This window comes from Rhinatrema bivittatum, chromosome 6 (assembly GCF_901001135.1).
Source record: "Rhinatrema bivittatum chromosome 6, aRhiBiv1.1, whole genome shotgun sequence".
Classification (NCBI taxonomy): Eukaryota; Metazoa; Chordata; class Amphibia; order Gymnophiona; family Rhinatrematidae; genus Rhinatrema; species Rhinatrema bivittatum.
In genome coordinates this window covers 11770635-11795979 of record NC_042620.1, presented here as the reverse complement: position 1 = coordinate 11795979, position 25345 = coordinate 11770635, and the positions used below count along the sequence as shown (strand labels likewise).

At 48.8% G+C, this 25345-nt stretch overlaps 1 protein-coding gene across 3 annotated transcripts in view; it reads right to left on the bottom strand.

The window, feature by feature from the left end:
• Positions 1-3428: 3428 nt before the first annotated feature.
• Positions 3429-25345, bottom strand: part of LOC115093387 (sterol 26-hydroxylase, mitochondrial-like) — a 29792-nt gene continuing 7875 nt past the window's right edge. For 2 of the 3 annotated variants that reach the window (XM_029605041.1, XM_029605043.1), the window contains exons 4-9: positions 21661-21858; positions 9002-9165; positions 8662-8828; positions 7918-7999; positions 6430-6630; positions 3429-4625 (exon numbers count right to left, since the gene is read on the bottom strand). In XM_029605041.1, the coding sequence (XP_029460901.1) occupies positions 4494-4625; positions 6430-6630; positions 7918-7999; positions 8662-8828; positions 9002-9165; positions 21661-21858 (944 nt within the window). In that variant the 3' untranslated portion in view covers positions 3429-4493. The remainder of the gene's footprint in view (positions 4626-6429; positions 6631-7917; positions 8000-8661; positions 8829-9001; positions 9166-21660; positions 21859-25345) is intronic. The other variant, XM_029605042.1, reaches the window with a different exon arrangement.

Sequence of the window (25345 nt, the reverse complement as noted above, 5' to 3'; positions counted from 1 at the left end):
AAGTGCCTGCAGTGTATCAGAAGCCAAATATATGTCATCTACATATGGTATGGCATTATTATTGTAATGTCTTTGAAGGATCTCTTCAACGGCTGCTGAAAACAATACAGGGGAATTTTTAAATCCCAGGGGGAGACTCATATATTGATATTGCAGTTAACAGGGATGAACTCAAGGGGGTATACTCCAGAACCCATTGACTAAATCTAAGGTGGCTTTCCACCTAGGGTGAGGCAAGTTATCAATCATTGATGCTGGATTGAGGGTCTGCACTGCCACAGTTTCAGAGGAGGCATTAAGGACCTGATAGTCAATGACCATACAAGTCTTCCCATTTGGTTTGGGCACTGGGAGCAGAGGGGAGTTAAGATTGAGAATATTCCTATCTTAAAATCCCTTGAGCTACTTTCTCATTAACAATCTCATCAAGGTCATCCCAGAATTTTTGGTGTACCAGGGTACTGTTTCTGGGGACTAAATGGTTTAGTTAATGCGATTTCTATTGGCTTGGGGATGTGAACTGAACCCGTGTGTGTGTGGGATAAAGCTGAATAACCCCTAATGTAAGCCATTCCTTAAATCTCTTTTCTAGTTCTGCTTCCCCTACAGAGGTTTTGAGCTGAGGTGATATTGTTTGTTTATTTATTTATTTAGCATTTTTTATATACCGAGGTATAGCAGGGTTGCCTTCACTCCGGTTTACATACAAAAAACAACATGATACATTGAACGATGTTTGAAATTTAAAAATTTCAAAAATTAACAGTAAAGAGCAAAAAACATACCAAGAGAATGAATATTACAGGATAACACAGGGTGGAAACCCTGGGTAGGTGGACAGAGATATCTGGGAACATCAAAAACAGAGGACATCTGCATCATGAAACAGGGAAATTGAATGAGGGGGATATTGAAAGATAACAGGCTATGTTAATATACTTTAAGTTATAGAGTGCAGTCTTTAAAAGATTGGCTGAGTAGCCAGGATTTTAGGTCTTTTTTGAAGGATTTTAAGTTTTCTTGATTGGTGAGGAAATGAGGTAATGAATTCCAAAGTTTTGGGCCAATAATGGAAAGGGCTCTGTTTCTGGTGGAGGATAATTTGGCCTGTGGAAGTGAAGGAATTACTAGTTGAATTTTACTAGATCTTGTTGTTTGATGAGAGCAATGTAAGTGAATGATGTCATCAAAGGCGGAGTAATCGGCTTTGTATATTGCATTGTGAAGAATAGAGAGAACTTTGAATTCTACTCTTTTTTTCAATAGGGAGCCACTGTAATTGATTGAGGACAGGTGTAATATGATCAGCCTTTCTTTTACCTGTTAGTACTCTGGCTGCAGCGCTCTGAAGGAGCTGCAAGGGTCTCAAATAAGATTTTGGAAGGCCAATCAAAAGGGAGTTGCAGTAGTCCAAACTGGAAAATAGGAGGGCTTGTAGGACGGTTTTGAAATCATGGGGGTGAAGCAGTGGTTTTAGATGTTTTAAAATATTGAAGCTTTAACTGCCTCTAACCCATAGGCCGGGTCTTCCCTTATCATAGAGGGGAGTACCGGTACATCATCTGGCACGAAGTAGACCGCATATGGGTCTTCATCAAATAAACAAGCTACGTTTATGGTGCGAGATCCTTTGTAGTAGGGGGAATAAATATCTATGATTGCTAAGGGAGCTTGGGTCTGCTGTCCCGCATAGTAATTGTTATATTTTGTTGTAAATACTGTACAGTATCCCATTCTCGTTTCAGTATACTAATGGTAGTTCCTGTATCTACCATCACCACATAAAGTTTACCCTGTTCCTTACTCTGGATCCACAAGGGGTTGAGTTTTGGGGCCAGGGCTGCCATGATGTGTGGCACACTTGGCCGGTTTTCTCGGGGTAGGTGTGGGAGGGCGATCAGCTTTAGTTGAAGCTCCAGATACCCGTGGGGTTCTTTCTGGTGCTGGATAGCGTATAGGTGGAGTCCCTCTATTTTCCCTCACAGGGTACCGGGGAGCCCACCCGGTGCCTGGAGGAGTTCTCTGTGGAGGAGGTGGGTATTCCTGTCTAGGTTCCCTAATCTCCCTATGATTCCTTTCCTGGGAGGATGGGTTTCTGAAATTAAAGCTTACCCTTTGGATGTGCTTATCAGGTTGAGACCTCTGGCTGTCCCTTCCTCTGTCTTTATGTTTATCCGACCCTTGGTGTGCCGGTTTGAATGGCTTCCACGGGATTAAGGATTTTCCTGCTGCCTCGTATGCCTGTTGGATCAGGAATGGAAATCGTTGGTTCCTTTCAGCAGGAGCCAAAGTGCTTAGTCTATTACTAAGATCAATACGGATAGAGGTTTCAGGATTTTCCATACCTGGTCAAAATTTTCTAAAGTCACTAATATTCCTAGTGAATAGGCAGCGGATATCCCATACTTATGTAATATTTTCTGTAATACATCCCCTAGATTAGTGATCAAGGGTTTACCATTTATTGTGCTATAGTACCAGGCATAATAAGTTCCCCATGAGTCACAAGCAGAGGGGGGGGACTAAATTTTGTGGCATTAGGGATGAAATTATATAGTGTCTGGTGCATCCATCGACCTGACCAATGACTGCCTCTAAGGCTACTATCCGGGTAGCCAGATGTTCTGGTACCTGGTTATCTGTAAGGGAGAGTGTCTGAAGTGTCTGCTTTGTGGTCAATCTCACTATGGCTCCCATGCCCCGCCAGCATCCCTGTCAGGGTTGAGGTGCTTCCATAATGATCTCGTAATGTTAAAAAGCATCTCAAGACAGTGGTGTAGTACACACCTCGTTTTCCAGCCGGCGCTTAGTCCACAGCGGATCATATGATAATACTGCATCGAGAGGTGGTCTGGTTTCTGTGAAAGCCAAGCTGCCTCGCTTCTCTGAGACCGGGATGGTCGGATTGTCTGTAAACAGACACTAAGTGTGTATGACATTTGGCAATCAGGGAGAGTAAAGGGTATGAAGTTCTCATCTCCCCTATGATCTAATCCCTGATGCCTCCTTTGTCAGGGCTTTTAATCGACAAATATCTTTGTTATAGCACAGGGAGGAATCACTGTCTATCTGCAAATGTAGTACAAAAGACCTACCTTCCTGAATGTGGTTTGCCTCCACCCACTTGCGAAATACAGTCTCTTGGCTAGCCCTTATCCTATAGGGGTCTGCCATTCTATATTAATATAGAATTTTTTATTATAGGTAATATCACTTTATTGGAAATTAAAATTCCTATTTTATTTTTCCCTAGATATTACTTATTTTTCTAAAGGGGTCCCATCTGGGTTGCCATATCGGTGAAAGTCAGGATATGCTCTGCTCTTATCCTACCTTTTCATAAGACCCTCCAGTCCTTAGGGAGGAGTTTATTATTTAGAGATGAGGGTTCCCCAATAGTTATTTAGAGAAATAAACCAGACTAGATGTATAAAAATAAGTCTCTTTATTCAGATACCAGTTATCTTATTATTAGCTTATGAAGCGTTATACTTCTCAAATCTTATCTTAATCAAACAGTACAGAGCTATAAGTATAAGTACGATAACAATAGTTACTGCAACTATAGCAATTAGATAAATATCTACTAAAGACATTTTTCTTGTAAAATAAATGCTTTCTAGTACATGATTAGCTCATACTAGCTAGGTTAATTATATTAGCGAGAGTTAATTATACTACCAAGGGTTCTTGTATGCAGAATAATAACTACTTAATTAAAAGGCTTACCAATTGCATGATGCAATTAGCCTGTTGATTGTCTCTCTCGTGCAGTCAGTCAGAGTTTATCTTGCTCTGCTAAGGTTCCTCTTCCCGTACTGTTCTTAACAGGGGTTTAAATAGACAGAACAGCCAGGTCGGTGGGGACTCAGATTTTTGCCCCCCCCCCCCCCCGACAAGAGTAGCCAGGTGGGGGCTCTTATTTTCTCAATCCAAGAACAAAGATCAGAAGTAAAGTTTCTTACCTCCAAGGACACAGGTGTCTGAAGTTGTAAGGCATCTCAAAAGAGGCCCTCATCTAAGCAATAGTAAAAATTGCATTTCATATGCTTCAATATGAATGTAATTTAACTGACTACACCGTACATGCAGGATTACAAAGAAACACATTTTCTGACATAGTGAGCTCACTGCTAATGTGACGTTACAGTCTTCACAATTTCTTGCCCTAAGGACAGAGTACTGCTGAAAGCTGCTTTGCACAGTAGATCTATATCCATATCTGTTTATGGTTGTGCAGCCCTGCTCCTTGGAGTAATAATATGCTCCACTGCTCATTCGCTCACAGGGTTGGGTGTACTGCCTGAATATTCATTTTAGGGACAGCTCTGCTCAGAAGTCTCTTCCCTGAGAGGGATCATCATTTATGCTGATTGCAAACCTAGGTGAGAAAAAAACGCTCCAAAGAAATGGATGCGCAGAACATTCCTGTGAAAACATGGAGTCCAAGGGATGGGAGGAGTGGTACCGGGTCCTTCCACCGGCCAGAAAGCTCATCCCTGCCCGACGCCCCGTCTCTCCAGGAGCTGCAGGTCAATAGGTCTGTTGGGGGTCAGGACAATCCGTGAAAGAGATTTCACTTCCACTCCCTGGGTGTTTGGCCTCACTTCAAACATGCGGATTATCTGCAGAAAGGAACATAAAAAAATGCCAGGCTGGGTCAGAGCAAGGTCCATCGAGCCCAGCATCCTGTCTCTGGCATTGGCCAGTCCAGGTCACAAGTACATGGCAGATCCGAAACAGTAAATCCCTTTCTTGTTCATTCCCAAGCAGGCTTTTTTTTTTTTTATAAATAAAAAAATGGAGCCGGTTAACTAGGGGACTGTGCTTCCCTGGGCAGAAACAGTAAATAGCTCCCTTCAGAGGAATGAAGCGTCTCTGGAATCGTAGGGGGAAGGGACCAGCCCACCGGGAAATCCCCCTTACTCGGGTATTACTCATGCTTTCCGGGTGACATCATATGACATCGATACCCTTATGACATCATAAGGGTATCGAGGCTTGTGGACACAAAGCCCTGCCCTAAAGAGATTAGGCCTGTTCAGCTTGGAGAAGAGACGGCTGAGGGGGGATATGATAGAGGTGTTTAAAATCATGAGAGGTCTAGAACGGGTAGATGTGAATCAGTTATTTAATCTTTCGGATAATAGAAGGACTAGGGGGCACTCCATGAAGTTAGCAAGTAGCACATTTAAAACTAATCGGCGAAAGGTCTTCACTCAACGCACAATTAAACTCTGGAATTTGTTGCCAGAGGCTGTGGTTAGTGCAGTTAGTGTAGCTGGTTTTAAAAGAGGATTGGATAAGTTCTTGGAGAAGTCCATTACCTGCTATTAATTAAGTTGACTTAGAAAATAGCCACTGCCATTAGCAATGGTTACATGGAATAGACTTAGTTTTTGGGTACTTGCCAGGTTCTTGTGGCCTGGATTGGCCACTGTTGGAAACACGATGCTGTACTTGATGGACCCTTGGTCTGACCCAGTATGGCATGTTCTTATGTTCTTATGCCTGCCTGCTTACAAGAGGGGGGAAGGACTAAAACTGGCCCCCCTTCTTGGAGAAGATCTGTACTCTTTGTGCTTTTCTCCTTTTTTTTAAACTAACACTGATCTAGTCAAAGGTTATTAAGGATATAAGAAACCCCTTCCCAATAGAAATAAACACCCAACAATTTGGAAAGGATCAGGACCGCAGGTTATGTCTTCCTTCACCTGCTGGAGTCAGAGAAATACTGAGGGATAGCAGGTGGCACACTGGGTTATCAGAGGATACCTTCAACTTTTTTCTCTGACTCCATCTGCTGGAAGGGAGGCATAATCCAGCGGTCTGGACTGATCCTGATACGTACAGGGAACACAGTTTATGGACTTTACCTCTAGGAGCCTGTCCAAACCTCTTTTAAACCCCGCTGTGCTAGTCGCCTTGATCACATCCTCTGGCAAAAAAGTACTTTCTATGATTGGATGTAAATCTGCTGGTTGCTAGTTTCATGGAGGATCCTCTTGTACTGTTTCCTATTTATCCATCCAACCCACTCAGGATTTTGTGAGCATCTATCGTGTCCCCTCTGTTGACTCTTCTTCAAGCTGAAGAGCCCTCACCTGTTTTGCCTTGGGTCATGAGGGAGCCTCTCCAGCCCCCTTTATCGTTTTTTTGCCCTCCTCTGTGTTCTCTAGTTTTGCTATTTTGATTTTCTTTATAGTACATTTAGTGTCTTTTCTGAGCCTATACAGTTGGACTACAAGTCCCAGAATGCAATGGGAACATGCACCCCCATCTCTGCTGTTCATGTTTGCCCAAGACAAGGAGGGAAGCCTCCTCTGAAGCTCTGCCTTCCCTGTGGCAGCAGTGGGGCACTCATCCTCCCCCCTCCCCCTCCTGAAAACCAGGACTGGCTCCGGCTTGGAGGAATAAGTTGCCTCTCACCCTGCAGAGCGCCAGGTGCATCTCCAGCTCGGCGATCCGGCGCCCCACGCAGGCGCGCACGCCGTAGCCGAAGGGGATGGAGCTGAAGGGGTGGTGCTTCATGCCCCCGTCTCTCAGCCAGCGCCCGGGGAGGAACAGGTGGGGCCGTGGGAAGTTGGCCTCGTCGTACGAGAGTGCGTAATGGGTGAGGTGGAACATGGTCTGGAAGAAGAAGAAGAACACGGTCCCATTCAGTGCTCTCACCGGGCATTGAGAGGAGAGTCAGTGACTGACTCCGGGTCAGCTGGAGAGATGAGCCAGGCCTGTTTTTATCACTTCATTCTCTGAGGCCAGCAGGAGTGGCTCGGTCTGTCCAGATGGAGCCAGGTCCTCACCTTTGGAGGAACAGAAACTGGAACCGTACTCTACCCCCACGTTCTTGGCACCTCTCTGCCTCTCCCTTACCGTCCGCTTCCCCCAAACTCATTGTCTGGCCTGGTAAGAAGGTAGGGGAAGACACAGGTCAGGGAGTTGCAAGGAAAGGTGAGAGAGAGAGGACTAACTTTGGCTCCTTTTTCGGATTTCATCTTGTGCTCCCCAGCTGGGGTTTTAATGCAGCAGCCTAAGCCTCGCTCCAGGCCCGGATTTAAGCAAAGGTGACAGCCTAGGACACCAGACTTTGAAGGCACCATCTAATCCAGGCCTTCTGCTTGCTGTAGGGCAGGGATGGCGAACTCCAGTCCTGGAGGGCTGCAAACAGGCCAGGTTTTCAGGATATCCACAATGAGCACGCATGAGAGAGATCTGCATCCAGTGGAGGCAGTGCATGCAGATCTTTCTCACGTGTATTCATTGTGGATATCCTGAAAACCTGGCCTGTTGGTGGCCCTCCAGGACTGCAGTTCACCCTCCCTGCTTTAGGGCCATGGGTCGGCTGTGGCACTCTGCCTGTGGGCACCACAATCCTCAATCCGGCCCTGACATCAGAAGGGGGTTTAAAAGAACTTTATTAAATCCGTGCAGCTGGCTGACACTACGCGCACCTCTCCTCCTGCTGCCCAGCGAGACTAAGTCCTTTGCTCCGTGCTCTGCCGAGCGTCACTGAATTATTAAAAGTGTCCCGGGGGGGGGGGGGCAGCTGTCAAATGTCAGCGTGGTGCATTGCAGAGGCCAGGGATCCTCTCCCCTGAGAAAACTGCACTGGGGAAAAGGACCTGCAGAGATATCCACCTGCTTTCTTGGGTGGATAAGCTTTCCCTGCAACACAACGCGTGTGCTGACTTCCCACCTTACCCCCCTACCTCCCTTTGATCCCATCTCCTTTTCCAGCAGGTAAAAGCCTGCACCTTGCTGATCCCCCGCATGCTTTTTCACCTGCTGCTTACGCAGCTGTCAAATTCCCCACCGCGCGCCCAATGGCAGAAGGTGCGCCTGACCCCAGCGCTCTGCTTAATTTCCGATCCCCTGTCCCTCTGCGATGCTCTGCCTCCCCCTCTTCCCCCAGCTCACGTTTTTGGGGAAGCGATAGTCGCCGATGAGGATCTCCTTCTCGACGGCGACCCTGGCGTTGGAGGGCACCACGGGATACATCCTGCCAGTCAGGGTCGGGCAAAAACAAAAGAAGAAACACCATTAAACTGCCTTAATCCCTGAAAACCGGTCTATGAAAGTGATCAGAGCACGGCGTTAAAAAGCAAATAAATAAGCAAGGCCCGCTCGGCGGAGAAAGCAGAGGGTGCGACCCACTCATGTAGAATTCCTGCTCGTCCTGCGCTCGGAGAATCTGGCGCTGCACCCAGAAGGCGGGTTTCTCATGGCAGAAACACCGCAAAGAGGGAGGCAGGGGCTCGCTTTATAATCTGCGCTCTTTCTTTAGAGCAAGTGTAATACATAGAATAATAAATAACTGCCTCCCCCCTGTGCCATTAATAAGTGTCCCCCTCCCCCCACCACGAATGGTGCCATAGAGTTCATTTATGACACCGCCCTCTCCTGCCAGCGAAGTACTGAAAGGTCTCACTCATTGCCCCTTCCTCTAATACCGTACTGGCTGTCCTCCTCCCCCCCCCCGTGCTGCGTTATAGGATCTCATTAATGTCTGTCCCCAATTCTGCACGATAACGTCTCGTTCATGAATCCCCTCCCTCTCGGTGTCATGGCTGTTTCCCCCTCCGCCCCCCTTCAGGTCCCCTGGGTATCTCCCCGTTGCCAGGGGGCTCACAATCTAAGGTTTTTGTTCTCCTGAGGCCGTACCGTAGGGTTTCCTTAATGATGGCCTTGAGCAGCGGCATTCTGGCGATATCCTCCGTGGTGGGCATCTGGTCACCGGGCACGACGCCCATCACCTCTTGGTATAGAGAGTCCTGGATCTCCGGCTCCCTCGCCAGGTGATGCAGGGTCCAAGACAACGTGTTGGAAGTCTGAGAGGTAGAACGGGGAACTTGCAATGCGTCGGTCAAGAGAGCAAGCAGAATACGTTGCCGCTGTGATCACTTACGAGAAGAACAATGCTGAAAGGCTGTTTGTACCCCAAGCCAAGCCGTCTAAGTGCCCCTCCTCTTCCCACATCCACCCGTTATGTGCCCCCACGTACCGTGTCTATCCCGGCCAGCAGCAGCTCGGCCACGCTGCCGTACACCTCCTTGAGGGTCAGCTTGCCGCTGGACAGCAGGTAGGTGAGGTACTCGCCTTCCACCTCCTCTCCGCGCTCCAGCCTCGCCTGCACCTTCTCCATCTTCTCATCAATCAACTTCTTTCCTGAAACAAAGTTCAGCCGAAGAAGTCGCACAAAAGAAGACAAACAAAGCACAAACTGCTCTCCGAGGTGCCGAGTACCCGCGGAAGGACTGAGTTATAAATACTTTTCCTTTTCAAAACAGATTTTTATGGATATCCAAAGCAGATCCAATAAAGTCTAAAGTTTCTTATCAAAGCTTTGCCTTTCGCTCGTTAGCTTCTTCATTAACAACAACCTTTCATATTCGGGCAAGCTAACCTGTCAGCAGGGGCACATTTGGGGTTTGCTTGGTTTTTTTTACAATTAGCAGCAAAGAACATGTGGAAAATAAGCATGTTAAAATGATTTCAGGGTATTACTCCCAAGGGTTTAACACATCCAACATTTCATCTATAATAATCTGAATTTTTTTTTGTCAATAAGCAGGGCTGAATTAGCCATGGCACGTTGCTGATGTCCTCTGGCAGCACTGAACAGACCTCTCTCGTACAGCTAGGAGAGCTTTTGCTCTACCGAGCATGTGCAGGAATTCCCACTCGGGTGTTGCCTCGTGAACCCCCAAACAGGCTGATGCAATATCCGCATGGCAAAAAAGGGCACTCATAATTAAGCCCCTGCTTTCCTAATGCACCCCCATCGACCTCTCCTGGGCACGTGATGCAGTAGGCTAATGAGTCGTTGCATTAAAAAGAGGCACTGGAAAAATTGTGCATGCTTAGCACCTTCTTGGCTTCGTGCACCCAGGTGAAGTAGCTGTATGTGGGTTAGGAAAACAGACGAACAATTTTATGAGCCTCCATTTCCTAACCTGTGCACTCCCATCAAGACTTTTTTTTTTAATATATTTTTCAAATTGCTGCTTTTCTGCTATTCTGTTAAACTTTTGGGGCTCTTCAAGACTTACCGTCAGCTCTGGGGCTGATGTTAAGTTTTGAGGGTTAAAATGTGCATGTCGGGCGCACTGTTATTTTTTTACATAATTGGGGTACTAGCTAATAGCCTCATCGACATATGGTCTCCAGAACTGAACACAATACTCCAGCTGCGGCCTCACCAAGGACCTGTACAAGGGGATTATCACCTCCTTTTTCTTCCTGGTTATTCTTCTCTCTATACATCCCAGCATGCTTCTGGCTTTAGCTATCGCCTTGTCACATTGCTTGGCCATCTTCAGATCGCCAGACACTATCCCTCTCTTGCTCTGTGCATAACAGCCTTTCAACCCCCTATCACCTATAGCTCTTCTGGATTACCACACCCCAAATGCCTGACTCTGCACTTCTTGGCAGAAAACACCATTTGGAGAAAACAGCCACCAACGCAGTCTGGGTCACAGGTGAAAACGACTGAAAAGAAACAAAGGATGCTGGATGTTCTGCTATATGCTTCGGGATTGGAAATTGTGTATTCCCTCTCTGCTATGTGTTTCCTATGCAAAACCCAAATAGAGAGCTTAACTTGGTCTTTACTCGCAGACAGAGGAGGTGGCTGCTTCATCTCCAAACTTTAACAACAGTCAAAAGAATAAACATTGTTACTGTACATAAACTGGAGATAACAGCAACCAGTGCAGTCTGGGTCACAGGAGTAAAGACAGGTAAAAAGAGGATAATTCTGCAGGATTAGGCCAGATTAGTTGCTGATGCACAGAGACTCACCAGACCCGATTGAAAACACAAGGCAAAAAACTCCCAGGCACCCGTGTTTCCCAATCAGATGTTAAATCTTTAGAGTCAGTTGAAGGGAAAAGCTGCGAACATTCAGGCTGACCGCCAGTTAGTAGTGTAGCAGTAAAAGGAAAACTGGTTCTTGCTTGCTAATTTTCATTCCTGTAGTACCACGGATCAGTCCAGACTGTGGGTTGAGCCTCCTGTCCAGCAGATGGAGACAGATCAAAACTGTCCCATATCAGGACAGAGCCTACCCTGCATCTCTTCAGGATAAAACAATTTCAAAGCAGATATAACTCCCAGAAAATCAAGCAAGTAACAAGAAAAAACTGATAAATTGAACAATTGAAAGAATTCTGTATAACAAATGCTCTTGCATAAAGATTTATTTTCATTTTCATCTGTGAGATTCTTCCGGTCCCTTAAGAAATAATAAAAAATTCAGGTATCCGGAAAACCTGTAAAGGAAGAAACCGAGCGGACGGAGCAGATCTAGTATGGGAGGGTGTCTGGACTGATCTGTGGTACTACAGGAACAAAAATTAGCAGGTAAGAAACAATTTTCCTTTCCCTGTACGTACCCGGATCAGTCCAGACCATGGATTGATCCGGGTACGTAAGCTTCCCTAAACAGGATTTATTTATTTTATTTTATTTATTTAACACTTTTCTATACCGACCTTCATAGTAGAGACCATATCAGGTCGGTTCACATCGAATAGGGGAACTGAACCAAGAACAGTAACCAAAAACAAAAGGTTGAACATGAAAAAGCAAAGTTACATTTAACAGGGAAATTAAACTTGGGATGGGACCGAGACAGTCCTGCTCGAAGAACCTGCCACCTGAAAGAACCAAAAACTGAAGCCTGTACATCCAGGCGGTAATGACAAGCAAAAGTATGCAGAGATTTCCATGTAGCTGCCCTACATATTTCCTGTGGAGACACTGACGGACTTTCCGCCCAAGAAGTGGCCTGAGAACGCAAGGAATGAGCCTTTAAACCTTTCGGAATGGAACGACCCTTACAGATGTAGGCCGACGCAATAGCCTCCTTTAGCCAACGTGCAATAGTGTCTTTGAAGCTTTATTACCCTTATTTGGGCCACTCCACAGGACAAACAGGTGATGCGAAACCCGGAACTCATTTGTAATCTGGAGGTAACGTAGCAAAACCCGTTTTACATCGAGGCGCCTCAGATCACCCCCAGATGTGTGTGCGAAGTCTTCAGAAGAAAATGCCAGGAGTTCTACTGACTGATTGGCGTGAAAGGAAGACACTACCTTTGGCAAGAAGGAGGGTACCGTCTTGAGGGTTACCCCTGAATCAGAAAAACGGAGAAAAGGTTCCCTGCACGACAAAGCTTGGAGCTCCGACACCCTTCTGGTGGAACAAATGGACACCAGAAAGACGGTTTTGAGAGTCAAATCCTTAAGTGTAGCCCTCCGCAGAGGTTCGAAGGGAGCTTCGCAGAGAACCCGAAGAACCACGTTAAGACTCCACGAGGGACAAGTAGCCCGAACCGGCGGATTCAAATGTTTGGCCCCCTTGAGGAAGCGGACTACATCCGGATGAGTCGCCACTGTGTAACCATCAATGTTGCCTAAGAGGGAGCCGAGGGCAGAGATCTGCACCGCAAGGAACTGAAAAAGACAACCCCTTGGAGAGACCGTTCTGGAGGAAGGAAAGGACCTGGGAAACCGGAGCCTTACGAGCTGACACTCCCAAAGCGGTACATGCATTCTCGAAAACCTTCCATACCCGGACATAAGCGAGAGAGGTAGCCGGCTTCTTTCTCAGCCTCCGCCATTCAAAAGCCAGGCCGCTAGACAAAAGCGATCCCCCTGATCGAAAAATACGGGACCCTGCCGAAGAAGGTGGGGGAGATGACCGAGGCGGAGGGGCCGTCCGTGGCGAGATTCACTAGGTCCGCGAACCACGGTCTGCAGGGCCACTCTGGAGCCACTAGAATGATGGGGCTCGATTCTTCTGAGTACTTTGCCCACTAGTAAACAAGGGGGGAACATGTACAGGAGAATGTCGTGAGGCCAGGGAAGGACCAGCGCATCCACTCCTTCTGCGCAATGTTCCCTTCTGCAGCTGAAGAACCTGGGAGCTTTTGCATTGTTCATCGTGGCCATCAGATCTAAGTGTGGGGGACTCCCATCTGCGGATGATCATATTCATCGCTCTGTCTGACAACTCCCACTCGCCGGGATCTAACAGCTGGCGACTGAGGAAGTCGGCTTGAACATTCTCCTTCCCCACAATGTGGGATGCTGCTAAGCGCTCTAGGTGATGTTCTGCCCAGGTGAAGAGTTTGCTGGCTTCCAGAGCCACCAGGCAACTCCTGGTGCCTCTCTGCCGATTGATGTAAGCCACCGTGGTGGAGTTGTCCGAGAGAACCCGAACCGCCTTGCGATGGAGTAAAGGAAGGAAGACCTTGAGAGCCAGGTGTACTGCTCAAGCCTCCCAATCGATTGATGTGCCAGCAAGATTGGACTGGGGACCAGTATCCTTGAGCAGACTGGCACGTTGCTCCCCAGCCGGAGAGGCTGGCGTCTGTTGTGACCACAATCTACTGTGGCGTCTGAAGGGACACCCTTTTCAGAAGGTGGGCAGGAGAGAGCCACCACTGCAGCTCGGTGACGGCAGACTCTGAGAGCGGGAGGGGCGTCTGAAATTGCTCAGACACCGGCTTCCAGCGGGATAGCAAAGCTTTCTGTAACGGACGCATATATGCAAAAGCCCAAGGAACCAGATCGATAGTGGAGGCCATGGACCCCAGGACCTGGAGATAGTCCCAGGCCGTGGGTAGTGCAAGAGAGAGAAAAGCGCACACTTGGTCCCTGAGCTTGAATGCCTGTGCGTCTGGAAGGAATGCCTTACCAACTCGAGTGTCGAATCTTGCCCCCAAAAATTCCAGGGTCTGGGATGGCTGACGTTTGCTCTTGGGAAAATTGATTATCCACTCAAAGGATAATCAACAAGACAGGACCTTGTCGACCGCCAGCTTGTAGAGAAACTCCGATTTGGCCCGGATGAGCCAATCATCCAGGTAAGGGTGAACCAGAACTCCGTCCCGATGAAGAGAGGCAGCCACTACCACCATGATCTTGGTGAAAGTGCGCGGCGCCGTGGTGAGACCGAATGGGAGCGCTCGAAACTGGAAATGTTGGCCCAGGATCTTGAACCGGAGGTACCGCTGATGGTCGTGGCGAATCGGAATGTGCAAGTAGGCCTCCGTCAGGTCGAGCGATGCCAGTAATTCTCCGGAGCGAACTGCCACTATTACCACCTTTAGGGTTTCCATTCGAAAATGGGGAACCTTGAGAGCCCAGTTGACTCGCTTGAGATCCAAAATTGGACAAAAAGAGCCTTCCTTTTTGGGGATGACGAAGTAGATGGAGTATTGGCCGGACCCTTGTTCCTCCACCGGGACTGGGACTATGACACCCAGTTCCAGCAGCCTGCTCAGGGTCTGGTAGACCGCAGACCTCTTTCGACTTCCGCAGGGGGAGATTAGGTGAAGGTCCGGTAGGTCTCAAGCAAATTCTAATGCATAGCCTTTTTCTATTACCTCTAGGACCCACTGATCTGTCGTTATCTTGGCCCATTCCTCGAGAAACAGGGACAGCCATCCACCTAAGTTTAGCATGGAGGAATGGGCTGGCCGTATTTCATTGGGAGGAGGACTTTGTGGCGGCCGAGTGTTGCTGGCTACTATCCCGGCAGGATCAACATCCTCGAAAGGAATGAGACCAGGATTGGGATCTGGAAGCATTACATCTCGGAAAGGAATCTCATGCTCTGGTGTTATATCGCCGTTGCCCTCTGAAGCGAGTGCGGGAGGGGAAGAAAGTCCTAGACTGTTTCAGGCGGTCCTCCAGCAGCTTAAGACCTTATTTTCCCCCAATTTCTCAGCCAGAGGAGACACCTGGCCAAGACAGTGGAGACCATGGCTCGGACTTGCACCCTTAGAAGATCGTAAAGGGCATCAGCCCCATATGCGATTGTGCCTTCTAGTCAATCCGCCTGCTCCACCTCTGCAGATGGGAGGTCTTGGGTGCTAAGTAATTGCTGAACCCACCTGAGGCTTGCCCGCTGCATGAGACTGCTGCAGATTGTCGCCCGAACACCTAGGGATAAGACTTCAAAGATGCGTTTGAGATAAAATTCCAATTTACGGTCCTGGACATCCTTTAAAGCCATAGCCCCCACTACCGGAATGGTGGTGTGCTTGGTAACTGCAGAGACGGAGGAATCCACCTTAGGCATCTTAAGCATATTCAAGCAGTCCTCAGGGAGAGGGTAGAGCTTGTCCATAACCCTACCCACTCGGAGTCCTGCCTCCGGGGACTCCCATCCCAAAGAAGCATCAGCTTGTGCATGGGATGGAATGGAAATGTATGCCGAGGGGCCCTAAGTCCTGCCAGGACTGGGTCCACGTTAGGAGGCATCGCGGCCATAACCGTATCCTCAGGGGGCACTTTGATTCCCAGTTCCTGCAATATGAAGGGAATGAGCAGTTCCAGTTCCTCCCTTTGAAATATGCGGAGCACCCGTGGATCGTCCCCTTCAAGGGGAGGGTTGGGAAGCAGAGGATCAGCATCCGGATCTGGATCAGGGACCAACAGCGGCTGAGGGGGATCCGGAGGCGGCAGGACCCCCGGGACCACCCTAACTCTAATGGAGTCCTGTCCTTCCGGCTCCTTAGGAGGTTGCGGTGGGGGGGCCCAAGGGAGAAGTCGTCCTCCTCCAGTAGACTAGCGAGATAAGATTTGTGCATAAGGAGCACGAACTCTGTGGAAAAATCGAGACTTCGGCTTCCTGGGGTGGGGGGGAATGAGGGGGGCTCAAATCCGGTGGAGAAATTAAAGAATCGGGCTCACCTTCTTCCTGCAGCCCCGTTTCAGTATCTGAGATTGTTTCCAAAATGGCTGCTGTTCCTGCGGTTTTTCGGGTCGGGAACGGCCTGGCCACATGGCATGCAGCTCGTCCCCGGGTCGCAGTAGTCTGGGATGCCTAGGAGGGGCCCTCCCCACCCAGCAGGCACCCAGAGCAGAGGCCTGCGCGGGAGAGCCTCTTGGCAGGCTCCCCGCAGGCACTACAGACGCTGGAACACGGCATCAGCGTTAGAAAAAAAAATTGCTGTGAGGAGTAAAACAGCTGAGCTGTGCTGAGCTGAGCCGGCCGGTCAGCGAGGGCAAAGACTGCACGCTGCCGAAGCTCTCCACGGTTCTGAAGTTAGTAAAATAGGGCTCAGTTTAAAAAATCTTTCCTTCTTTTTTTTTTTTAAACACAGCAGTGCAGGGGAAAGTTTCCCTTACCCCGGCCCTATGTGGACAGCTAGCCAAGGGGGATTGACTGGACCACCAGTATCAACCCAGAAGGTCACTGGGAATGGGAGCCTAGGCTGAAGATTTCAAGGGGCAAAGCCCCCCTAGGCCCCCAGCAGAGCGAGGAGACAGGACTGTCTCCCAGAAAAACAGAGAGAAATCTTTCAAATGTAACTTTTTTTTTTTATTTTTTTAATATGAACAAGAGCTAATACTTGCTTGATCCTGTAAAGCAAATAGTATAAGATCCCCTCAGGGAAAAAGATAAGGCGATAAGAAGGGGAACCACAGGTTCAGCTGCCTGCATCTGCTGGAGACAGACGAATATTGAGGGGATGCAGGGTAGGCTCTTTCCTGATATGGGATACCCTTTCAGTTTTAGTCTGTCTCCATCTGCTGGACAGGAGGCTCAACCCATGGTCTGGACTGATCCGGGTACGTACAGGGAACAAGGAAAAAGAAAATTAGGTCTTACCTTCGATAATTTTTGTTCCTGTAGTACCAAGGATCAGTCCAGACTCTTGGATTTTGCCTCCGCACCAGCAGGTGGAGACAGAGCAAGATTTGACGGGCTCGGCCACATATACCAGGGTGCCACCCACAGCCTGTCAGTATTACGCAGAGTCAAAGCAGAATAATTCCCAGATGTAAACTAACTATATACATGAATCTCAACTGGGAAACTCTCGGGTCACTCCTCCCAACACGAATCTGACCCAAACAAACGGAAGAAGACAGAGTTAAGGATCCTTCCAGGACCCAAAACTTTGAGTAGAATTAGAACCAGCGGACTCTCCAGACTCAATGCATCAGTGGGAGGGACTCTGGACTGATCTTTGGTACTACAGGAACGAAAAGTATCGAAGGTAGGACCTAATTTTCTTTTCCTTGTACGTACCGGATCAATCCAGACTCCTGGTATGTACCAGAGCTCAATTACTTGGGGTGGGAACCGGAGAGGCCCGCTCTCAATACGCCTGCTCCGAAATTGCCCTCCCTGGAGTCCTGTACATCCAGACGATAATGACGTGCGAAGGTGTGCAACGATTTTTGCCGCAAATCGGCCACCGGACCAAGGCTCACCTCCGAGGGACCACGGAAATCACCTCGGGAAACTCAACTGGGGGAGGGACCCGAGGGTATCACCGCAGGAGTGCGGGGCTCGTCTTCAGGTAGGATTCTTCTGTAAATTTCGGATTTGTTCTTTTAATTTTGGTCTAACGCTCTGAGAGCGTGCAGATAGTCCCTAACTGCTATGGAGACGGAAAATACTGAGGAGCTGCACTTCCTGCAGGGGTATATGTACTAGGGACTGACGTCAGATTGAAATCTGATCCGTCTCCAACTGCTAACAGGAGTACACTATACCCACTGGTCCTGAGTCCATCTGCTACATGCTAGGAAATTATGGTTTCCTTCAACCACCGCAAAATGGTGGTCTTAGATGCCATATTACCCTTTTTGGGACCATTCCAGAGGACAAAAAGGTGATCCGACACCCGAAAACCATTAGTAACTTCCAGGTAACGTAAGAGGGCCCTACGCACATCTAGTTTCTTCAGATCCTTGGAAAGAGTACCCGACCTGTCGAGATGAGAAAATGCTGGTAGCTCCACCAACTGATTCAGATGAAACGAAGAAACTACCTTGGGTAGGAAAGAAGGGACCGTCCAGAGACTAACTCCGGAATCAGAGATCCGAAAGAAGGGTTCCCTGCAGGACAATGCCTGGAGTTCAGAAACCTGCCTAGCCAAGGTGATTGCTACAAAGAATACAACTTTCAACGTAAGATCCTTCAGGGTCGCTCTCTTCAGTGGTTCGAACGGGGGTACACACAAGGCTTTGAGTACCACATTTAAGTTCCAGGAAGGACAGGGTGCAAATAGCGTTGGACATAGATGCTTTGCCCCCTTCAGGAACTGAATATCAGGATGAGATGCCAAAGTCCCCCCTTCCACCGAACCACGTAAACAACCGAGGGCAGCCACCTGTACTCGCAACGAACTACAAGATAGCCCCTTGGCCAAACCATCCTGAAGAAAGGCCAAAATATCTGAAATGGCTGCCCGAGTAGCTCGAATCGCCCAAGAAACGCACCATGACTCGAATACCTTCCAAACGCGAACATAAGACAATGAAGGCGAGGCCTTGCGCGATCGCAGAAGAGTGGACACCACCACGTCCGAATAACCTTTACTTCTTAAACGGCACCTCTCAAAAGCCATGCCGCTAGAAAAAAGCGTTCTACCTGATCGAAACAGACAGGACCCTGATGAAGAAGATTCGGTAGTGCCGGGAGATGGAGTGGTTCTTCTAATGCTAGGTTGACGAGATCTGCAAACCACAGACGCCGAGGCCACTCAGCGGATGATACTCTATGCGGCGAAGGACTTTGCCTATCAGAGGCCAGGGGGGAAAGACATACAGACGGATTGACGTCGGCCAGGGTAGCGCCAAGGCGTCCACCCCCTCCACCCCCGGTTCCCTGCGCCGGGCAAAGAAGCGCGGAGCTTTGGAATTCTGAAAGGTTGCCATCAGGTCCTTGGCCGGCTGTCCCCATCTGTCGCAGATAAGCTGGAAGGCTCTGTCCGCCAGCTCCCATTCTCCGGGATCGAGCTGATGACGGCTCAGAAAATCCACGTGAATGTTGTCTACCCCTGCAATGTGAGACGTGGCGATGCTGAGAAGGTGTCGCTCCGCCCAGTGTATTAGGAGCCGAGCTTCTAGCGCCACTGGGCCCCCCCTGATGATTGATGTAGGCCACCGTTGTCACATTGTCGGACAGAACCCTGACCGACTTTCCCCCGGACCAGGGGTAGGAATGGCCGAAGTGCCAGGCGCACCGCCCTGGTCTCCAAGCAATTGATCGACCAGCGAGACTCGGTCGTGGACCAGCGACCCTGTACTGACTGTCGCAAACATACCGCTCCCCAGCCAGAGAGGCTCGCATCTGTAGTGACCACTCTCCAATCCGGAGCCACAATCGAAACCTCCTTGAGGAGATTGTCCGAGTGCAACCACCATCCCAGGCTGGAACACGCCATGGCCATTAGGGGTAAAGGAAGATGAAACTGCTCGGACACCGGACTCCAGCGGGAAAGCAATGCCGATTGTAAAGGACGCATGTGCGCAAAAGCCCATGGAACCAGTTCCAGTGTTGATGCCATGGAACCAGTCAACTGTAGATAGTCCCAAACCGTTGGTGTCTGCATCTGCAGAAGGGCCGCGACCTGCCCTCGCAATTTGCGACTGCAGTCGACGGAGAGGAAGACATTGCCTTGCCGCATGTCGAATAAAGCTCCCAAAAATTCCAGTGACTGAGAGGGATTGAGGTGATTCTTGGCTGTACTGACCACCCAGCCGAGGGAGTGCAACAGTTGTAGAACTCGCTGAATTGCTGACCGACAAAGCTCCTCGAATTTTGCTCAGATCAACCAATCGTCCAGGTATGAATGGACTAACAGCCCCTCTCGGCGCAACTGTACCGCTACCACTACCATTATCTTAGTGAAAGTTCTGGGGGCTGTCGCGAGCCCGAACGGTAACGCTTGGAATTGGTAATGATTTCCCAACACATAGAACTTGAGGTATTTCTGATGATCCTTCCGGATCCCAATATGCAGGTATGCCTCTGTGAGATCCAGAGAGGCCAGGAACTCTCCCGGTCGCACTGACGCAATCACGGACCTCAGGGTCTCCATGCGAAAGCGTGGAATCCACAGGCACCGATTGACTTCCTTTTGATCTAGAATGGGCCAGAAGGAGCCCTTTTTCTTGGAAATGACAAAGTATATGGAGTAGTGTCCTCTTCGTTGTTCCAAGGCGGGAACTGGAACAATAGCTCAGAGATCTACCAACTGGACCAAAGTCTGATGAACCGCTGACCGCTTGTCTACAGGTCCGCACGGGGATGGAAAAAACCTCAGATTGGGAAGACGAGCAAAATCTAAAGCGCAGCCGTGTTTTATCACAGAGAGTACCCACTGGTCTGTCGTGATTGTGGTCCATGCCTCGTAAAAAGAGGGTCAGCCTGCCCCCTACCTTCGGCACCAAGGGATGGACCGGCAGGACATTATTGTGCCGACTTACCGCCAGGGGCCGAAGAGGTGGAAGCAGGCCTACCAAAACGCCGTCCTCGAAAGGACTGAGACTGTCTACCCCCTCCCGACCGAAAGGAGGATGAAGGGGTAGTAGGACGAGGGGTTAGAGACTTACGATTACCCCGAAATCTAGAACGGGACGAAAAAGACCCCTTGGAACGCGACCTGTCCTCCAGCAGATGGTAACCTTTATTCTCGCCGAGCAACTGTATTATATCATCCAGTTCTTTACCGAAAAGCAGATTGCCTTTAAAGGGCAAGGAACCCAGGCGAGACTTGGAGGCCCCATCCACAGAACAGTTCCTTAGCCACAAGAGACGTCTGGCCGAGACGGAAGACACCATGGAGCATGCCGAAGTTCTAAGGAGGTCGTACAGAGCGTCCGCGCTGTAAGCCACGACCGCCTCGAGACGACCGGCCTGTCTGGCTTCTTCCTCTCACAGGCCCTCGTTGGCGAGTAGCTGCTGTACCCAATGCAGACCGGCCCTTAAGGCAAAGTTACTACAGATCACTGCTCGGGCCCCCAGAGCAGAAACTTCAAAAATCTTTTTCAACTGGATTTCCAATTTGCGATCTTGGAGGTCCTTCAACGCCGTGGTGCCCGTAACCGGAATGGTCATCCTCTTTGTCACCGCTGAGACCGCGGCATCCACCTTCGGCACCTGTAGGACTTCCAGAGCCTCCTGCGGCAAGGGATAAAGTTTATCCATGGCCTTCGTGACCTTCAGGCCCAGATCTGGGATATCCCATTCCCTAAAGAGAAGATCCGTCGCTGAAAAGGGAAAATTGTAGGGGGACCACTCAGGCCCAACAACACTGGATCCATTGAGCCAAGCCGAGACTCCTCTGGGGGTGTGGCTATCCCTAACTCCCCCAAAATAGCGGGAATAAGCGGGGCCAGCTCCTCCTGACGGAAGAGGCCAGTAATGTCATGCCAGTCCATTTACCCCCCCCCCCCCCCGAGGTGGCTGCGTTTCCTCATCCATTCCACAAGGGTCCTCTCTGCCCTAAATTAGACTTTACTGAGAAGATCAGGGAAGCAAAGCAGATTGGGTTGGAAAAACTAGAGAACCCGAGCAAGGAAGGACTTTGATTTGACCCTAACCTGAATCAACTCGAACTGCATACAGGGAGTTTTGTTTTCAGTTTTGTTTTTTTTTCCTGGGAATTTCAATGTTGTAACAAAAAAATAAATCACTAAAGTTCACTTTTCCCACTGATTTTTCTCCTGTGTTATATATCAAGGTTACTTTTCCACTGATTATTTTTCTTTCTGTTATAACGGTGAAGCTTCCAGAAAAAGCAAAATATAATCTGAAAGCGAAGGTCCCTAGATATCATACAGTGGCCTGCCAGGCTGAAGGAGGCCCGGCGTCTCCCTTACCTACAGCCCAGAAAGACTCACCGAAAGCAAAGATGGTGTCCCAGCCCTCCAGGTAGCGTTTCCAGTACGGCAGCAGGTTCCTGGTCCACTTGGGTAGGAAGGTGGCATAGACGGAGTTCTTTAGCATGTAGCCGATGGAGCTGATGAACCTCTGAGTCTCCGGCGGGATCTGCTTCTCCAGGCAGCCCATGCGCGTCTCGAAAAGGATGGAGGAGATCCCTGGGGGGACAGTGGGACAGAACTAGAGACAGACGCCTGCCTTAGGAGGACAAGCTCCACGATTTAGTCAAAATATGAGAAAAGGATGTCCTGCATTGCTTCTGATGTCCCTCTTCCTCACTACTTAGAATGGCATTTAAAATCACCCACATTCATTGTAGTCTCCCCCCCCCCCCCCCTTTACAGATACACCTGTTAGCAGGAGTTCACTTGATACCAGGACTTAGTCCTGATTCAGTCCTTCAATGGGCGGAAAAATTACCTTCAGGACTCAGGGTGTTTAAATGGCATAGAAGCATGCGGACACCTGACGCAAGGGAGTGGTCTTTTTTTCAAGACTGTTCCCATGAAAATGTTGCATGTGGCACAGTCCTGATTTTCAAAAGCATTTTAAACGGTTAAAAAGGAAAATTGGTTCTTACCTGATAATTTTTGTTCCTGTAGTACCAAGGATCAGTCCAGACTGCTGGGTTATGCCTCCCTTCCAGCAGATGGAGTCAGAGAAAAGCTGAAAAGCACCCCCCAGATATACTGGTGTTCCACCTGCGATCCTTCAGTATAATCAATATCAAAGCAGAATGAAGTAAATTTATCAACCAATGACTAGATCAAGCAAAAAATGTTCCCATTTTTTTTGCAAACAATAACCAGCGAAAACTATGTATAAGTGAGCGTGCAATACTTCAAAGGCGTCAAGATCTGTAAACAGAAACAACAAAAAACTGAGCGGACTCTCCTGAACAGTATATCCCTGGGCGGGCGTCTGGACTGATCCATGGTACTACAGGGACAAAAATTAGCAGGTAAGAACCAATTTTCCTTTCCCTGTTTGTACCAGGATCAGACCAGACTGCTGGAATGTACCCAAACTGCCCTAAATGGGGTGGGACCCGGAGAGTCCAGCTCGAAGCACAAGAATCCACAGCTGGAGCTCGGACATCCAACCGGTAAAGCTTAGCAAACGTGTGCAAGGATTTCCAAGTAGCTGCCCTGCAGATTTCTTGAGGTGATATACATTGGCTCTCTGCCCACGACGCCGCTTACGATCTGATAGAATGAGCCTTAAGACCATGTGGCACTTGTCACCCATGCCATATGTACGTTGAAGCAATAGCATCCTTTAGCCATCGGGCAATGGTAGTCTTGGAAGCCTTACACCCCTTCTTTGGACTGCTCCATAAGACAAAAAGATGATCAGACATTCAAAGTATTAGTCACCTCCAAGTATCGCAGAAGAATCCATCGGACGTCCAAACTCCTCATATCCTGGCCCTGAGGAGAACTCTTATCCACCTCTGGAAAAGCTGGTAACTCAACAGACTGGTTCACGTGGAACGCCGAGACCACCTTTGGCAGAAAAGAAGGCACTGTCTGAAGTGAAACTCCAGAGTCAGATATTCGTAAGAACTGTTCTCTGCATGACAATGCCTGAAGTTCCGAAACACATCTAGCCAAACAGATAGCCACGAGAAACACCGTTTTGAGAGTTAAATCCTTCAACATGGCCCACTTGATAGGCTCAAAAGGAGAACCGCAAAGGCCACGGAGAACCAAATTCAAACTCCACGAAGGACAAATTGCCTGCAGTGGCCGGTGTAAATGTTTTGCTCCCCTCAAACTCAGTGGCACAGACGTTGGGCGATGTGCAAGCCTCAACGCTTCATTGACTCTGGAACAAGCATCTGCTCCCCTCCAGTCTGGCTGATGATGCAGAGCAAGAAACATCATTGTCGTAGCCTGATGACATCAGGAGATGACCTGTGGCGGTGTCTGTAGTCCCCTGGATGTTGGAGCTGCTGGGAGCAAAGGGAGATACAGTCCTTCATTTTACCTAAGCCTTCTACTATTACTCTTGATGTGATTTGGGAAGCAATAACTAATTGGTCTCTGCAGCTGGGTCCATTTGTGTCTCAAACAACAAGGTTTATTACAACATAAGACTTGCTAGACTGGGTCAGACCAAAGGCTCATCAAGCCAAGTATCCTGTTTCCAACAGTGGCCAATCCAGGTCACAAGTACCTGGCAGGATCCCAAGGGGTAGAGAGAGTCCAAGCTGCTTATCCCAGAGATAAGCAGTAGAGTTTCCCCAAGTCCACCTTATTTATTTATTTAAAAATTTTTCTATACCGTCGTTAAGTTAAATACCATCACAACGGTTTACAGAAGGGCACGATAAAGAGAAATATGGGTGGTATAGATTACAAATTACTCGTGTGCCATCATAGTATGGTAACAATTTAAAATAATACACTAGGTGTGTAAGGTAAACCTGATTGTTAGGAACAAATTAGGCATAACTGTTTATGGAATTTTCCTCCAGGAACTTGTCCAAATATTTTTTAAACACAGCTTCACTAATAGCTTTCACCACATCCTCTGAGAATGAATTCCAGAGCATAATTATGTGAGTAAAAAAATATTTTCTCTTATTGTTTTTAAATGTATCACCTAGTAACTTCATTGTGTGTCCTCTATTCTCGCCGTGCCGCCACTACCGAGACCATGGACCTTGCCAGGACCCGAAACAGGTCGTAGGAGGCGTCAGCTCCATACGCCACCACAGCTTCCAGTCTATCTGCTTGGGCGACCTCATCGGCCGGCAGAACCTGAGAGGTGAGAAGTTGTTGCACCCAGAGAAGACTTGCCCTCTGGGCAAGCGAACTGCACATCACTGCCCGCATGCCCAGCGCGGAGACCTCGAAGACCCTCTTAAGGAAAACTTCCAACTTGCGATCTTGCGTATCCCGTAAGGCCGCTCCACCCGTCACTGGTATGGTCGTCCTCTTCGTGACCGCCGACACCGCGGAGTCCACTTTTGGTACCTTGATGAGAGCCAAAAAATCCTCCGGTAGCGGATACAGCTTTTCCATGGCACGGCCGACCTTTAGGGAAGCTTCCGGGGTGTCCCATTCCCTAGTGAGGAGCTGCAGGAACGACTCGTGGATGGGGAACGCCCGAGCCCTCGGGCGAAGGGCTGCCAGAACCGGATCCCCCTTCTTTGAAGACGTGACGACAGCGGGTGCTACGGGAGCTGGCGGATCCGGCGGCGGATCGAGGTCCAACCCCTGAATAATTAGCGGGATAAGATCATCCAGCTCTTCCCGCTGGAAGAGGCGCAGCGTGCTCGGGTCGTCCCCCTCTGGTGTGGAGTCTCCTTGGCCCAAGTCCGTAAGGTCCGGCCCAGGCGACGCTGGGCCTGACACCGTTCCCACGGAGCCCACAGGGCTCCCCTGATGAAGAAAGGACACCTTTTTGAAACACAGCTGTGTTGGGAGATAAGTCTTTTATATTCTAAATTACAACATTTGGCGTTTGAATGAACAGTTCTTTGTTAAGAAAAAAGCGATATAATTTTTCATCCATTTGGGGTTTAAGGGAGAATGAATTACTGAGAAGCCTTTATAGGCAGAAATCAGTAGTATGATATCGGCGTTTTGGTTATAAAATCAAAGTGGATAACAACAAGAATTTATTGAAAAGCCTTCA